Below are 17,305 nucleotides of genomic sequence, written 5' to 3'. Positions count from 1 at the left end.
CATGTTTTTGGGTTGCTAAGTGTTTCAGCGAAATAGCAATTTCAGACTGGTAATGTTCGGAAGGGTTGGTGACAGAATGGCAACAAAGTGTTCCACAGTTTCTCTCTCCGCAAAGGCAGAGCTTTTTCAGCGAAGGGTTGGTTTCAGAGGTTTCAGAATGGTATGCCTCAGCCTCAGCCTTCGTCTTGGTTAAATAGCCGAGGCAGCCACGCGTATCGCGCGCCTCTTGCCGCCCGACAAACTGGCACGCCTTTTCATGGCACATCTTTTGACAAAGTGGACACGCCTTTTGATGGCACGCCTTTTGATGGCACGCCTTTTGATGAATTGGGCACGCCTTTTGATGGCACGCCTTTTGACAAAATTGGGCACACCTTTTGAGGGTGCAACTTTTTAAGGGTCTGACAAGACTCTGTAAACTGTCCCGACATAGATTCCGGTTAGTTTCTACAAGGGTCCGACAAGACTCTGTAAACTGTCCCGACATTGATTCCGGTTAGTTTCTACAAGGGTCCAGCAAGACTCCGTAAACTGTCACAACATTGTCTTCTACAACGGTCCGACATGACCCCATAAACTGTCTTCTACAACGGTCCGACATGACCCCATAAACTGTCTTCTACAACGGTCCGACATGACCCCATAAACTGTCTTCTACATCGGTCTGACACCACCATACAGTGTCCTCTACAACGTTATGACACCCCATACAGTGTCTTCACCAACGGTCTGACACGACCATACAGTGTCTCCTATCCTTTTTTATTTTTATGTATTTTCTTGTTTTGTTCCTCTCTTCAAACTCAAGTTGGTTAGTTTCTATCCTCCTTGAGTTTGCGGGGGGCTGTTAGAATTTACCACTCACCTACTACCTCCACTATCTTTCTCCACACCTACCACCTCCACTATCACACACTCCACTACCATCCACCTCCACTATCACACACTCCACTACCATCTTCTCCTCTATATATAGGAATTGTAATATACAGAATATCAATGTATCAGATCAATATATCAATCAATAATATACATCTCAATTTATTTTTTCTACAAAATTCGTCACCGATGCCACCCCACTAAAATTCCTTTGAAGCTTCTCCAATCTATCAACCACTAATGCACGAATCGTGAAAAGAGAATTTTATTTACACTATCATATTCTGAATTTTAATTCAAACCTTTTGTTTACCAATCTTACATCATTTTTATTTAACTCTTAATTAACTTTGAAATTTATGTAGGTTGAAAGTGTAATATTTAACATGTATAGAAATTACAATGTAAGACCTCACTGCATTTTATCAGTGTACTAAAAAATGCATGTTTGTGTACAATATATTAGTTGTGATGGTCTTGCCTGTGGACAGTCTGTCTATTACAATGTTGAGTCCCAGTCTGAGACTTAATTGGCGTGGTGACTCTGGGGTTCCAAGTTGCAAGGCATATATGTTTTTTCTTTTTTTTTCTTCTTGATATATAATTTTGTTAGATTTAATACTCATTAAGAATGAGTTCAAATTTCACAGGATGGTCGCATAAATACATTTTATTCTACCCCATCTATCTACACAGATGCAAAAAATGCAGCAAATGAATCCTGGCCACTGAAAACAGATGATTATTTTCCGTGAGCATTGCTTTTTAACTATTTTTGTTGCTGTATATTCTGGATATTCCTTTTACTCTAATCCATAATGCAGAAGTTTGTCTTTTAATATTTTACAGATATGCAGACAACACAAATCGTTATTTTACTGGATATTTTACTAGTCGTCCTGCCTTGAAGCGATATGTTCGTATGCTGAGTGGATATTATTTGGTATGTCAATAGAGTTTCTCTCTCTTGAAGGTGACATTCAGTATGAGGATCCTTCTGCGTTTTTCACTTGATTTGCTTGATGCAGAGAGCCAGCACCAAATTCACTCCATAAATTAGTCCCTTAGAAAGTGTTGGAGTTGTAAATGTGAATTTGAACTATAAGCAATAACTCTTTTTAGGCATGCTAAGTGACGGTCGTGGCCACTGGATATGTGCCATGAGGAGAGAGCACAAGCTTTCATTTCATGCCATGAAAGCTTGTCATTGTTGGAGCTGTAATTCTTTTCTTGTATTTATTTATGACTTGAGTCCAACCAGAAAGATAATGAGTTGATGTTCTCTTTGTCCCAAATAGGCTGCACGCCAACTTGAATTCCTTGCTGGAAGGAGATCTGTGGGTCCTAATACTTACAGTTTGGGTGATGCTTTAGGAATTGTTCAGCACCACGATGCTCTCACCGGCACTGCTAGACAGCATACAACAGATGACTATGCAAAACGCTTGGCAATTGGAGCTTCTGAGGTTGGCTGCTGACATTTTTATGAACACAACCTTTTATATATTTTCTCCCACTGCTTGTCTGGTGGTAACACTGCTTTTTTTGTTTATTATATCAAATTTAATACTTTTCATAGGCAGAAGCTGTCGTGAGTTCAGCTTTGTCATGCTTAGTTAATTCAAGATCAAAAGACCAATGTGCCACACCCTCATTGACATTGAGCCAGGTGATTGTTCGGCCTTGTTACTCAATTTTATTTTATCCACATCTAAAATGCTTGAGCTGTGAAGCTGGAAGTGCAACTATAACATCCCTTGAATTGCAATAACATCCGTTTTGACCTTCAGGATATGCCATTGTATTTATTGATAAATATGTTCTTGGTATTATGCAACAGTCATTATATGACTATTTACTGGAGCTGCAGGAGTAAATTGAGCTATCCTTGTTATGGCTGAAGAGTTTGTTTTCATGGTCTCTCCCATACATGCCACATCAGAGCTGATGCCTCATGCACGTGATTGCTGCATATATAATAGACAATTTGACATACCCTACTTATGAAAAGAAAATAAGAACAATTGACATGTATTGCTTTTTGAATCACCCAAAGGACTGAGACGGCGATTAAAGAGCATCCATATAATAGTAGATCCCCTGAATAACTTCTAAAGTCTCGGCCAATCTTGATTTGGCTCTGCATTGAAGGCTACTGACCTGATAACGAGATTTGATAACAATAAATGGACGTCCTGTGAGATGATTTGGCTAATTGGAACCATATTTTGAGACATCTCTTGCTCATATTACTAATTGTATTTGGCGAGAAATTTTGTGAGACCTTTTTTTTTTAAAAAAATAAAATAAAATTAGAGTTGGGCCTCTGAACATATCAGAGAAGAGGAAGAGAAGGTAATGCGGGACAAAATCAAACCATCTCGTTCATCTCCCTCTCTGTATACTAAGCCCTACTTGGCTCTGTAAAACCCCATGATAGAGAGAAAAAATTGTAACTTTCTAGATATTCTTTTCATTAAAACCCTTGGCTTTTACTATATTCTAATCATCTCTCTTTAATAAGGCTTAGTTCTATCATGTCTTGTATTGGCCCCTAATTTTATCTTATGCACGTATTTGCTCACATTACTTGTAAACTTTGTACAAGTACTCTGCCAAAAAGCACTATAGGGAACACATTATGCACATTGTCGTAAAACAGAAATACAAAAATTGTGCAATAACATGTGTTATAAATAAACAAAGAAACTGTTTCCTTTGGGTAATTATCCAAAGTTTTCTACAAGGTTATATGAAGTAGTCACTTATATGTGTGCAGTTTTTTATTGTAAGGGGTATCTATTATCAATTTTTGGGTAATATTACAGTAGAAAGTTGCAGTAGTGCCTGTATTATCCTTCTAGACATTTTTATTGGTAAGTGGTGTGTTCTGTTTATGTTATAGATCCGTTGTCATCAGTTAACATTTTGAAATTTTCATGTTTTTCTTGAATCTTTTCGGGTCTTTTTTCTTTTTACTCCCTCTGTTTCATAATGTTTGTCCTTTTGGGAGTTTCAACTTTGTAAGGCGACATGTAATTAAAGTTTGTCTATTTTTTTTTTGGTTGACAGTGTCAATCACTCAATATAAGTTTTTGCCCTCCAACCGAGGAAGATATTCCTGAAGGGAGGAGTTTGGTAATTTTTATTGTTTTCTCTGAGATTTTCATATTGGAAATATCTGAAAAATTTTGTTCACATATTTCAATGTTGACTTTCAGGTTGTCGTGGCATATAATTCACTTGGATGGAATCGTACTGACATCATTAGGATTCCGGTGAGTTTTTGTTTGACCAATGACCACTGTGTACTAATTTAGTAAGGCTCCAGTTGTTCAACCTGTGTTGAAGAATCAGGTGTGGCTTGCAATGTTTTAAACCCAATGCCAATATATTGTATGCTGACCATTGGATTTGTTGCATACTTGGAAGTAGATTGAAAATGAATATGGCTTAACCTCAGCAGTGCCACGCCAGTAGCTACTAAGCTAAATTGCTGTTGGGGAACTTGGTGCCATATCTGCCTCTATAGGCTTCACAACAGCTCCCCCTCATACAGTATAAAAATTCAGTCTTTTCCCCTCCTGCTCCGCATGTTGGGTCAGCAGGGTTGGAACGAAAAAAAGGGATGCATTTGTGAGAGGTAAGATAACATCAGCTGGGGGAAAATGTGTTTCTGTTTGTGTAAAAGGAAATCAAAGTTGGTATGTTGGTGGTAAGTGATAACTCAATAACAAGGAGAAGGGCTTTAAGGGTTGGCAATTCAAGGACAATGGAAGTGTGACGACGAATACAGTTTAAGGTGTTAGACAGCACTGGATGGCCTATGATTTAATAAATGATATTGCACTATGTAATAATAAATGACAAGAAGATTTTGGCAATGCCAAAAATTGGGATAAGGTTTTGAGGATAAGTTGAACTAGTATTGAGGATGAATGATTTTCAAAGGCGTACTCTAAATCAATATGCTGTGACTTTTTCAACAGGTGCATAATCCTAGACCATCTAATGTGATCTGGTAAAGTGGACTTTTCATTAGCGTAATTATGCAATTAAAGCAGTGTAACTGTTTATCTGCTGCTTGAAATAATGAATTCATTTAATAGGTGACGTACCAAACCTCATTTTGTAGAAACAAAAGTATCTTTGGAATACCAATGAAACAATAAATGAATAAGATTTGCCAATGCCAAACATCAGAAGCTTTCTATCAACCATCGGTTCACCATATCCTGCTCATCCTGCAGAGCCCTTAATTTTCGTGTATGTTCCAGCTTAAACTGCATCAGTTACATGTCATTCATCTATAGCTATTCCAATGAAACATGCATGCTTGCATATGTTTATTGATTATACTTTCAAAAATTTTAGCGCCTGATTGCGGCTTTCTAATTCTCTTCTTGCTGTGTATAAAAGACTTGCATGGAGGAAGTCACGTCCGAAACCACTTCAACCCCTGCCGCTGCCATTCCGGTGAAAACGTCAAACTCTCACTCTGTCCAAATCACCACCATCCGCCTAAATGGTGATAATTTTCTCCGCTGGTCACAATCTGTCCGGATGTATATCCGTGGGCAAGGAAAGATCGGTTACATCACTGGTGACAAGAAGGCTCCTGCTGTTAATGATCCGCTGTTCGACAGTTGGGACGCTGAAAACTCCATGGTTATGACATGGTTGGTCAATTCCATGGAGGAGGATATAAGCTCTAATTACATGTGCTATCCTACTGCACAAGAATTGTGGGATAATGTTAGTCAAATGTATTCTGACCTAGGAAATCAATCTCAAGTTTTCGAATTAACTTTGAAGTTGGGAGAGATTCGTCAAGGAGATGATTCCGTCACCAAATGTTTCAATTCGTTAAAAAGGTTGTGGCAGGATCTTGACATCTTCAACACATACGAATGGAAATCGGTTGACGACTGCAACCACCACAAGAAAACTATGGAAGACAGCCGTATTTACAAGTTTCTTGCCGGCCTCAACATTGAGTTCGATGAAGTGCGAGGAAGAATTATTGGCAGACCTCCTCTCCCATCCATTGGCGAAGTATTTGCCGAAGTCAGAAGGGAAGAGAGCCGAAGGAGCGTCATGCTTAAGAAAAAAGGTACTGGTGAATCAATTGAAATTTCTGCTTTAATTAGCGATGCTGCGGCCAACAAGGCTGCAAATTACCAGCGCAGGTTTGATGATAAGCCACGGGTCTGGTGTGATTTTTGCAACAAGCCTCGCCATACACGCGAAACGTGTTGGAAGATCCATGGCAAACCTGTCAACTGGAAAAGCAGCAAACAAGGAGAGAAGAATCGTGGCTTTCCTACCGCTAATGAAGCCGATTCAGGTCCCTTCAACAAAGAGCAGATTGATCAACTCTTAAAGCTGATAAAATCCAACTCCTCATCCGGTACTCCTAGTGTTTTGTTGGCACAAACAGGTAGAAATCCTAAAGCCTTCTCTTGCCTAAACTTTTCTCCGTGGATCATAGATTCCGGTGCCTCCGATCACATGACTAGTTTTTCCCATTTATTTAGTACCTATTTCCCTTGTTCTGGTCATGACAAAATTAGAATAGCCGATGGTAGTTTTTCACCTATTGCAGGAAAAGGATTTATTAAACTAACTGAGAAAATTAATCTCAATGCTATTCTTCACGTCCCCAACTTAGCCTGTAACCTTTTGTCTGTCAGTAAACTATCTAAGGATTCTAATTGTCGTGTTACATTTTTTGAATCCCATTGTGAATTTCAGGACCAGAACTCGGGGATGATGATTGGGCGTGCTAGGATGCTTGAAGGTCTTTACTACTTTGATGAAGTACCTGTTAGGAATAAAAAAGCTCAGAGCTTTAATAGTACTAGTTCAATCTCTGTTCGAGAAAAAATAATGCTATGGCACTATAGGCTAGGACATCCTAATTTTCTTTATCTGAAACATTTATTTCCAGAATTATTTAAAGGGATTGATTGTTCTTCTTTTCATTGTGAAAGTTGCATTTTTGCAAAATTTCATCGCTCTACTTATTTGCCAAAACCTTACCAGGCTTCCAAACCTTTTTATTTGATTCATAGTGATGTTTGGGGCCCTTCTAAAATCACTACTCTTTCTGGTAAAAGATGGTTTGTTACATTTATTGATGACCATACCCGCTTATGTTGGATTTATTTGATGAATAAAAAATCTGACGTGAAAAATTTATTCACAAATTTTTACAATATGATTGAAAACCAATTTCAAATCAAAATTGGTATTTTACATTCTGATAATGGAACAGAATATTTCAATGAGCAGTTGGGTGAGTTTTTGGAAAAAAATGGGATTTTTCATCAATCTACATGTCGGGATATCCCTCAACAAAATGGCATTGCAGAACGAAAAAATAAACATCTACTTGAAGTAGCACGTGCTATAATGTTTTACATGCATGTTCCTAAATATTTATGGGTGAAGCAATTTTAACAGCCTCTTATTTGATAAACAGGATGCATACAAAGGTGTTAACATACAAAACACCTTTCGATTGTCTCAAAACTTTTTTTCCTGACACGAGGTTGTTTTGTGATTTACCCGCCAAAGTTTTTGGATGTACTGCCTATGTTCATGTTCCTAGTCAATTTCGTTCCAAACTTGACCCCCGTGCTATAAAATGTGTTTTTTTGGGTTATTCCTCAAACAAAAAGGGGTATAAGTGTTTCGATCCTCAAACCAAGAAATTTCATGTGAGTATGGATGTGTCATTTGTGGAAACAAAATCCTATTTCCCAAACACTTCTCTTCAGGGGGAGACAAGTGGAGTAGAAGATCGTTTTTGGGATATTTCTATCCCGCTCCCCAATGTCATTTATCCTATACAAAAACCACATCTGTCTGATAATGATCACTTAGGAGAACCAAGTTCTATGGTGCCTAGTCAAGAAGATTCTTGTTTAGGGGGAGAAGTACTACAAAATGATCTAAATCCTGAGCTTCAGGTTTATACTAGGAAGCGATTTCATCTGAGGAATAATGACCCGAATGTCCATCCTAATGACCCGAATGTCCACTCGAGTTCTGGCATCGAAATTTTAGGTAATCCTATTCCTTCTATTTCCGACCTTGATGTTCCTATAGCAATTAGGAAAGGTGTCCGAAATTGCATTAAACATCCTATTGCAAATTACCTCTCCTATCAAAGACTGTCTAAAAACCATAGAGCTTTCACATCTAGGATTTCACACTTGTTTGTTCCAAGGAATATACAGGAAGCATTGGATGATCCGAATTGGAAATTAGCAGTCATGGAGGAGATGAATGCTTTAAGGAGAAGTGGTACTTGGGAGATAGTTGATCTACCCAAAGACAAGAAAACAGTTGGGTGTAAATGGGTGTTTACGATAAATGTAACGCAGATGGAAGCGTTGAGAGATACAAGGCGAGACTGGTGGCTAAAGGCTTCACTCAAACTTATGGGATCGACTATCAGGAGACGTTTGCTCCTGTTGCTAAAATAAATTCCATCAGAGTACTGTTATCTCTTGCAGTAAATTCAGATTGGCCTCTACATCAACTTGACATTAAAAATGCATTTCTCAATGGTGATCTTGAAGAGGAGGTGTTCATGAGCCTACCGCCGGGATTTGAGCAGAGACTTGGAAGCGACAGAGTATGCAGATTGAACAAGTCATTATACGGACTCAAACAATCACCAAGAGCGTGGTTTGAACGCTTTGGGAAGGCAGTTATCAGTTGTGGCTTCTCGCAGAGTCAAGCAGATCACACAATATTTTATAAACATTCAAAAAACAGTAAAATTGCAATTTTGATTGTTTATGTTGATGACATCATTTTAACTGGTAATGATGAAGCAGAGTTAGCAGCCCTCAAAGAGAAACTCGCAAAAGAATTTCACATTAAGGATCTGGGAGCCCTCAAGTATTTTCTCGGAATGGAATTTGCAAGATCCAAGGAAGGTATATTCGTTAATCAGATAAAATATGTTCTTGATCTCCTTGGAGAAACAGGTATGCTTGGTTGTAAGATGGTGGAGACTCCGATCGAGCCTAACTTAAAGTTACAAGCTGCTAAGGCTGAAGAAGTCAAAGAGAGGGAACAATATCAGCGACTTGTAGGGAAATTGATTTACTTGTCTCATACGCGGCCTGATATTGCCTTTGCAGTCAGCATGGCAAGTCAGTTCATGCACTCACCAGGGGCAGAGCACTTTGAGGCCGTTTATAAGATCTTAAGATATTTGAAAGGAACTCCAGGGAGAGGCTTACTGTTCAAGAAACATGGACATCTTCAAGTTGAAGTATACACAGATGCAGACTGGGCAGGAAGTGTTACAGACAGGAGATCAACATCCGGATACTGCTCCTTTGTAGGTGGGAACCTAGTTACATGGCGGAGTAAAAAACAGAATGTGGTAGCTAGAAGTAGTGCAGAAGCAGAGTTCAGAGCTGTTGCCCATGGAATCTGTGAAGTAATGTGGATTAAAAGAATTCTTGAAGAATTAAAGCTTTCTCACCCGACACCTATGAAGGTCAATTGTGACAACAAAGCAGCTATATCTATAGCTCATAATTCAGTTCTACATGATCGCACAAAACATATAGAAGTGGATAAACATTTCATCAAGGAGAAAATCAATGCTGGCATAATCTGTATGACCTACCTTCCAACAGGTGAACAATTAGCTGATGTGCTAACGAAGGGACTACACAAGAAGCAATTTGATAAGCTGACTAGCAAGCTGGCTATGGAAGATATCTTCAAACCAGCTTGAGGGTGAGTGCTGGAAATTTGTGTTAATGCATATAATAAGATAGTGGCATATGATAGTGGTGTTGGTAGTAGATAGTGGCATGTATAGAATATGATAGTGGTGTTGGTAGTAGATAGTGGCATGTATAGAATATGATAGTGGTAGATAGTGGTAATATATAATATGTAAGTGGCATATAATGGGTTATAATGATGTTTGTAATATCTCCTATATAAGGAGTGTCATTTGGTCTTGTAAAATAAGAAGTTTTGAATATAACAGAAATATATTCCTTCTTCCTCATATTTTCGGAGTTCTTCTTCCTCATATTTTCTAAGTTATCATAAGTTCTATTCTACATATATTTTAGTATTGCATACAGTTGGGCATTTGAATCTGTAAGATCTTGGATTTGAGTTTTGAGTGTTTCATTCTTCATTTCAATACAACCTGAAGTTGTCATGTTCTGTCGTTGTTTGAAATTGAAGTTTAAGATGCTATTTTAATCGATATTGCTACTGTTCCTTGGTGTAGGCTGTGACACTCCTTTGGTGTCTTTTCTTTGCAAAATTTTGTCTACTAATCCAAATAAAATAAAAATAAATAACAAAATGCTCTTATTCCCTGTATGTCTGCGGAGGGTTTTTAAAAGTAATTCTGTTTTTGCTCTTTGGCTAGCAACTGATGATTACATTTTTACAGGTTAATGACGGGAATCTTGTTGTCCAGGATTCCATGGGTAATACAATTGAGGCACAATATGTAGAGTTGGATAATGTTACTAGCAACTTAAGAAACTTCTACACCAAGGCCTATCTTGGAATTTCACCAAAACAAGTTCCCAAATACTGGATTTTGTTTCAAGTGTCTCTGCCTCCTTTGGGTTGGAACACATATTTTGTTTCTAAAATAGCTGGAAAAGGTAATTAATCCAAACTATTTCTCCTGTAGACCATATTTTTGCACATTTATCTTCTTTGGTTGTAAACATAACGCAATCTAGTTGGAGTTCTTCACTGGCTCCTCAGAGAGAGAGATCTGTTTCATATGCTTTTACTTGCTTCTGCTCCAAAATTATACAGATAAAAACAGAAGTGTGTACATCTCTGTGGTTGACCTTCCACAGAATGAGACTGTTGAAATTGGACCAGGAAACTTGAAGATATCCCTTTCTTTAGCATCTGGACAGATTAAAAGGATGTTTAATTCTAAAACAGGGGTAAGTTCTTTTGCTTTTTTCTGGCAAGAGCAATTCCATTGAACATCATATGCTAAACCATTGGCTCAGAATCAAACTGCTAACCCAACTTAGAACAGATTTTCCAGTACCATAAAAAATTAGGTCATAGATGTGGTATAATTATTTAGAAAAGAAAAAAAATCAATTACAGACAAAGTGTACAGTTGCATTTCCATTTTTGTGGAATTGTCTACTTATATTACGCTATGAAAATTGATTCACCCTTTTAAAACCTTTTTGCATTGTTGAAAAATTCAGAATGGAGGTATGCCTGATCAGAACTGTCCAGTTCATTGATCTGAGCCATGTTTCATGCAAGCAAGTCTATTTTGAAACAGTGTGGTTCACTGATTTAGTCCTTTTTTTATGTTCCATTTTAGTATTATCCACTTTATTTTATATTATGTAAACCTTTTCTCCCGGTTAGAAAAATTAACATGAGGCACAATTGATCAGAACCATCTAATGCGTGGCCTATGCTAAGTTTGCCACTTTCAAATTTCAACAAGATGGTTCACTTAGTTCGCTTTTCAATATTTCAATTAAAAAAATCTTTTGTTATAACTCCATTTAGTTCTGCTCTATCCTTTTTCAAAGGAAAAACACTTTGTTGTGCAGTCATTTAAGGAAACAGAAAGGGAAACAAAGGACTTCTGAGCTACAATTTACATGTGTGTGATGAATGGCATAGTCAAGTTTAACCTCATAGCCCTCATAGAACAGTTGCTCTATGAAGGTTCTTAACTAGCCTCAGTTTTCAGCAGGCCTGTATCTAAACTTTAGTTGCATTCATGATACGCTTAAGTAATTGTTGGGAAGAACTGGACTTTAGAACTGGTAAATTTGGTCTCCTGATACTCTGTATTCCGAAGCGTTCCAAAAAAGGGGGGAAAGAGAGAAAAGAAGAAGAAAGAGAGATTGAATTCTTCCACTTGCAAAAGTTTATGGATCATTATTTTATCCATAGTGCTGAAACTGGCATTGATGCCTTCTGGATCTTATTAATTCTCTTCTCTTTACATAGATGTTACAGCTACTTCAGTTCATCTGTATAGCATCTTCTTATGACTCATATAATGTTCGTAGGTTGATATACCGGTACAACAAAGCTATTTCTGGTATGATTCAAGCAGTGGTGATGTTACAGATCCACAGGTATGCATTTCCTATATATACTTCGATCAAAAGTTTACTTACACAAATATTTCCTGAATTTAAGTTGGTGGGAAGCATTGACATGTTATGTATACAATACTCTCTTGCAGAGTTCTGGTGCATACATTTTCCGGCCTAATGGATCTCATCCCAATGTGGTTACAAGATCAGTAAGAATTCTGTTTTTTGAACTAACTACACAATAATGCTTTATACTGACTTTATGGGGTTGGCTATCTGAATCCCTTTTCACCATTCCATTCTTCCTTGGATCTTGATATTATGTTAATCTTAGGCCATCTTGTCTGCTCTTGTGGCCTATTTTAATGCCAAAACCATCATCACACTGCTTTTTTACAATCAGCACACAGTTTTTTTAGTTATCAATGGTGTCTTATAAGCAGCTAATATTAATTATCATTATTATAGGTGCCCCTGAAGGTTGTGCATGGACCTTTAGTTGATGAAGTTCATCAGCAGTTCAACTCATGGATCTATCAGGTTGTGCTTTATACATGATTTTATCGCCTTATGTCAGTACTGATTATTTCATTATGTCAATACTCAATGCTAATTAGCATCAAAAGGGACCAACATTGCATTGTGTTTCATTCAGATTCAAGAACTTTTGCATCTAGAGTCTTTCTTTGTTCATGATTCCTTATACTAACTTGAATCAATGAATCTAGTAACTTTTCTGGCCAATACAGGAATGGGTTAGGTTATGACCTTATCATGTATAATTTGATGCTCGATTTGCTTCCAGTTTTATAAGTTCATTCTACGCCAGACCGGTGAGGAATAGGATAACCTACATCCCTAATGTGAGAAGTGGTTATTCAAATGCATAGCTTACAAAGCTGAAAAATACAATTAATGCAAGGAAGAGTTCTAATACCTCATATGCTGGAAATTTGTGTTAATGTATATAATAAGATAGTGGCATGTATATAATATGATAGTGGTGTTGGTGGCAATGTATATAATATGATAGTGGTAGATAATGGTAATATATAATATGTAAGTGGCATAATGGGTTATAATGATGTTTGTAATATCTCCTATATAAGGAGTGTCATTTGGTCTTGTAAGAAAAGAAGTTTTGAATATAACAGAAATATATTCCTTCTTCCTCATATTTTCAGAGTTCTTCTTCCTCATATTTTCTAAGTTGGTATCAGAGCAACAAAAAACACAGCAGCCCTAAAACCGTCATAGCCATGTCGGAAGTCACGTCCGAAACCACTTCAACCCCTGCCGCTGCCATTCCGGTGAAAACGTCCAACTCTCACTCTGTCCAAATCACCACCATCCACCTAAATGGTGATAATTTTCTCCGCTGGTCACGATCTGTCCGGATGTATATCCGTGGGCAAGGAAAGATCGGTTACATCACTGGTGACAAGAAGGCTCCTGCTGTTAATGATCCGCTGTTCGACAGTTGGGACGCTGAAAACTCCATGGTTATGACATGGTTGGTCAATTCCATGGAGGAGGATATAAGCTCTAATTACATGTGCTATACTACTGCACAAGAATTGTGGGATAATGTTAGTCAGATGTATTCTGACCTAGGAAATCAATCTCAAGTTTTCGAATTAACTTTGAAGTTGGGAGAGATTCGTCAAGGAGATGATTCCGTCACCAAATATTTCAATTCGTTGAAAAGGTTGTGGCAGGATCTTGACATCTTCAACACATACGAATGGAAATCGGTTGACGACTGCAACCACCACAAGAAAACTGTGGAAGACAGCCGTATTTACAAGTTTCTTGCCGGCCTCAACATTGAGTTCGATGAAGTGCGAGGAAGAATTATTGGCAGACCTCCTCTCCCATCCATTGGCGAAGTATTTGCCGAAGTCAGAAGGGAAGAGAGCCGAAAGAGCGTCATGCTTAAGAAAAAAGGTACTGGTGAATCAATTGAAATTTCTACTTTAATTAGCGATGCTGTGGCCAACAAGGCTGCAAATTACCAGCGCAGGTTTGATAATAAGCCACGGGTCTGGTGTGATTTTTGCAACAAGCCTCGCCATACACGCGAAACGTGTTGGAAGATCCATGGCAAACCTGTCAGCTGGAAAAGCAGCAAACAAGGAGAGAAGAATCGTGGCTTTCCTACCGCTAATGAAGCCGATTCAGGTCCCTTCAACAAAGAGCAGATTGATCAACTCTTAAAGCTGATAAAATCCAACTCCTCATCCGGTACTCCTAGTGTTTTGTTGGCACAAACAGGTAGAAATCCTAAAGCCTTCTCTTGCCTAAACTTCTCTCCGTGGATCATAGATTCCGGTGCCTCCGATCACATGACTAGTTTTTCCCATTTATTTAGTACCTATTTCCCTTGTTCTGGTCATGACAAAATCAGAATAGCCGATGGTAGTTTTTCACCTATTGCAGGAAAAGGATTTATTAAACTAACTGAGAAAATTAATCTCAATGCTGTTCTTCACGCCCCCAACTTAGCCTGTAACCTTTTGTCTGTCAGTAAACTATCTAAAGATTCTAATTGTCGTGTTACATTTTTTGAATCCCATTGTGAATTTCAGGACCAGAACTCGGGGATGATGATTGGGCGTGCTAGGATGCTTGAAGGTCTTTACTACTTTGATGAAGTACCTGTTAGTAATAAAAAAGCTCAGAGCTTTAATAGTACTAGTTCAATTTCTGTTCGAGAAAAAATAATGCTATGGCACTATAGGCTAGGACATCCTAGTTTTCTTTATCTGAAACATTTATTTCGAGAATTATTTAAAGGGATTGATTGTTCTTCTTTTCATTGTGAAAGTTGCATTTTTGCAAAATTTCATCGCTCTACTTATTTGCCAAAACCTTACCAGGCTTCTAAACCTTTTTATTTGATTCATAGTGATGTTTGGGGCCCTTCTAAAATCACTACTCTTTCTGGTAAAAGATGGTTTGTTACATTTATTGATGACCATACCCGCTTATGTTGGATTTATTTGATGAATAAAAAATTTGACGTGAAAAATTTATTCACAAATTTTTACAATATGATTGAAAACCAATTTCAAACCAAAATTGGTATTTTACATTCTGATAATGGAACAGAATATTTCAATGAGCAGTTGGGTGAGTTTTTGGAAAAAAAAGGAGATTTTTCATCAATCTACATGTCGGGATACCCCTCAACAAAATGGCATTGCAGAACGAAAAAATAAACATCTACTTGAAGTAGCACGTGCTATAATGTTTTACATGCATGTTCCTAAATATTTATGGGGTGAAGCAATTTTAACAGCCTCTTATTTGATAAACAGGATGCCTACAAAGGTGTTAATATACAAAACACCTTTTGATTGTCTCAAAATTTTTTTTCCTGACACGAGGTTGTTTTGTGATTTACCCGCCAAAGTTTTTGGATGTACTGCCTATGTTCATGTTCCTAGTCAATTTCGTTCAAAACTTGACCCCCATGCTATAAAATGTGTTTTTTTGGGTTATTCCTCAAACAAAAAGGGGTATAAGTGTTTCGATCCTCAAACCAAGAAATTTCATGTGAGTATGGATGTGTCATTTGTGGAAACAAAATCTTATTTTCCCAACACTTCTCTTCAGGGGGAGACAAGTGGAGTAGAAGATCGTTTTTGGGATATTTCTATCCCGCTCCCCAATGTCATTTATCCTACAAAAAAACCACATCTGTCTAATAATGATCACTTAGGAGAACCAAGTTCTATGGTGCCTAGTCAAGAAGATTCTTGTTTAGGGGGAGAAGTACTACAAAATGATCTAAATCCTGAGCTTCAGGTTTATACTAGGAAGCGATTTCATCTGAGGAATAATGACCCGAATGTCCATCCTAATGACCCGAATGTCCACCCGAGTTCTAGCATCGAAATTTTAGGTAATCCTATTCCTTCTATTTCCGACCTTGATGTTCCTATAGCAATTAGGAAAGGTGTCCGAAATTGCATTAAACATCCTATTGCAAATTACCTCTCCTATCAAAGACTGTCTAAAAACCATAGAGCTTTCACATCTAGGATTTCACACTTGTTTGTTCCAAGGAATATACAGGAAGCATTGGATGATCCGAATTGAAAATTAGCAGTCATGGAGGAGATGAATGCTTTAAGGAGAAGTGGTACTTGGGAGATAGTTGATCTACCTAAAGACAAGAAAACAGTTGGGTGTAAATGGGTGTTTACGATAAAATGTAACGCAGATGGAAGCGTTGAGAGATACAAGGCGAGACTGGTGGCTAAAGGCTTCACTCAAACTTATGGGATCGACTATCAGGAGACGTTTGCTCCTGTTGCTAAAATAAATTCCATCAGAGTACTGTTATCTTTTGCAGTAAATTCAGATTGGCCTCTACATCAACTTGACATTAAAAATGCATTTCTCAATGGTGATCTTGAAGAGGAGGTGTTCATGAGCCTACCGCCGGGATTTGAGCAGAGACTTGGAAGCGACAGAGTATGCAGATTGAACAAGTCATTATACGGACTCAAACAATCACCAAGAGCGTGGTTTGAACGCTTTGGGAATGCAGTTATCAGTTGTGGCTTCTCGCAGAGTCAAGCAGATTACACAATATTTTATAAACATTCAAAAAACAGTAAAATTGCAATTTTGATTGTTTATGTTGATGACATCATTTTAACTGGTAATGATGAAGCAGAGTTAGCAGCCCTCAAAGAGAAACTCGCAAAAGAATTTCACATTAAGGATCTGGGAGCCCTCAAGTATTTTCTCGGAATGGAATTTGCAAGATCCAAGGAAGGTATATTCGTTAATCAGATAAAATATGTTCTTGATCTCCTTGGAGAAACAGGTATGCTTGGTTGTAAGATGGTGGAGACTCCGATCGAGCCTAACTTGAAGTTACAAGCTGCTAAGGCTGAAGAAGTCAAAGAGAGGGAACAATATCAGCGACTTGTAGGGAAATTGATTTACTTGTCTCATACGCGGCCTGATATTGCCTTTGCAGTCAGCATGGCAAGTCAGTTCATGCACTCACCAGGGGCAGAGCACTTTGAGGCCGTTTATAAGATCTTAAGATATTTGAAAGGAACTCCAGGGAGAGGCTTACTGTTCAAGAAACATGGACATCTTCAAGTTGAAGTATACACAGATGCAGACTGGGCAGGAAGTGTTACAGACAGGAGATCAACATCCGGATACTGCTCCTTTGTAGGTGGGAACCTAGTTACATGGCGGAGTAAAAAACAGAATGTGGTAGCTAGAAGTAGTGCAGAAGCAGAGTTCAGAGCTGTTGCCCATGGAATCTGTGAAGTAATGTGGATTAAAAGAATTCT

The 17,305-nt window shown here is 38.0% G+C and overlaps 1 protein-coding gene across 5 annotated transcripts in view; it reads left to right on the top strand.

Annotated features, from left to right (window-relative positions):
* LOC114309396 (alpha-mannosidase) overlaps positions 1-17,305 on the top strand; it is a 42,514-nt gene that overhangs the window by 14,334 nt on the left and 10,875 nt on the right. For 3 of the 5 annotated variants that reach the window (XR_014328037.1, XM_028255116.2, XM_028255118.2), the window contains exons 9-19: positions 1,530-1,630; positions 1,729-1,822; positions 2,178-2,345; positions 2,459-2,548; positions 3,952-4,017; positions 4,101-4,157; positions 10,328-10,547; positions 10,708-10,844; positions 11,952-12,020; positions 12,131-12,190; positions 12,450-12,521. Coding sequence is in view for 4 of the 5 variants with exons in the window: in XM_028255116.2 (XP_028110917.2) it covers positions 1,530-1,630; positions 1,729-1,822; positions 2,178-2,345; positions 2,459-2,548; positions 3,952-4,017; positions 4,101-4,157; positions 10,328-10,547; positions 10,708-10,844; positions 11,952-12,020; positions 12,131-12,190; positions 12,450-12,521 (1,134 nt within the window). In the remaining variant the exon portion in view is untranslated. Of the gene's footprint in view, positions 1-1,529; positions 1,631-1,728; positions 1,823-2,177; positions 2,346-2,458; positions 2,549-3,951; positions 4,018-4,100; positions 4,158-10,327; positions 10,548-10,707; positions 10,845-11,951; positions 12,021-12,130; positions 12,191-12,449; positions 12,522-14,569; positions 15,277-17,305 lie in introns of those variants that run through there. The other 2 variants (XM_082867084.1, XM_028255117.2) reach the window with 2 other exon arrangements.

This window comes from Camellia sinensis, chromosome 4 (assembly GCF_055761805.1).
Source record: "Camellia sinensis isolate YWXY chromosome 4, ASM5576180v1, whole genome shotgun sequence".
Classification (NCBI taxonomy): domain Eukaryota; kingdom Viridiplantae; phylum Streptophyta; class Magnoliopsida; order Ericales; family Theaceae; genus Camellia; species Camellia sinensis.
This window is presented reverse-complemented; position numbering and strand designations above follow the sequence as displayed.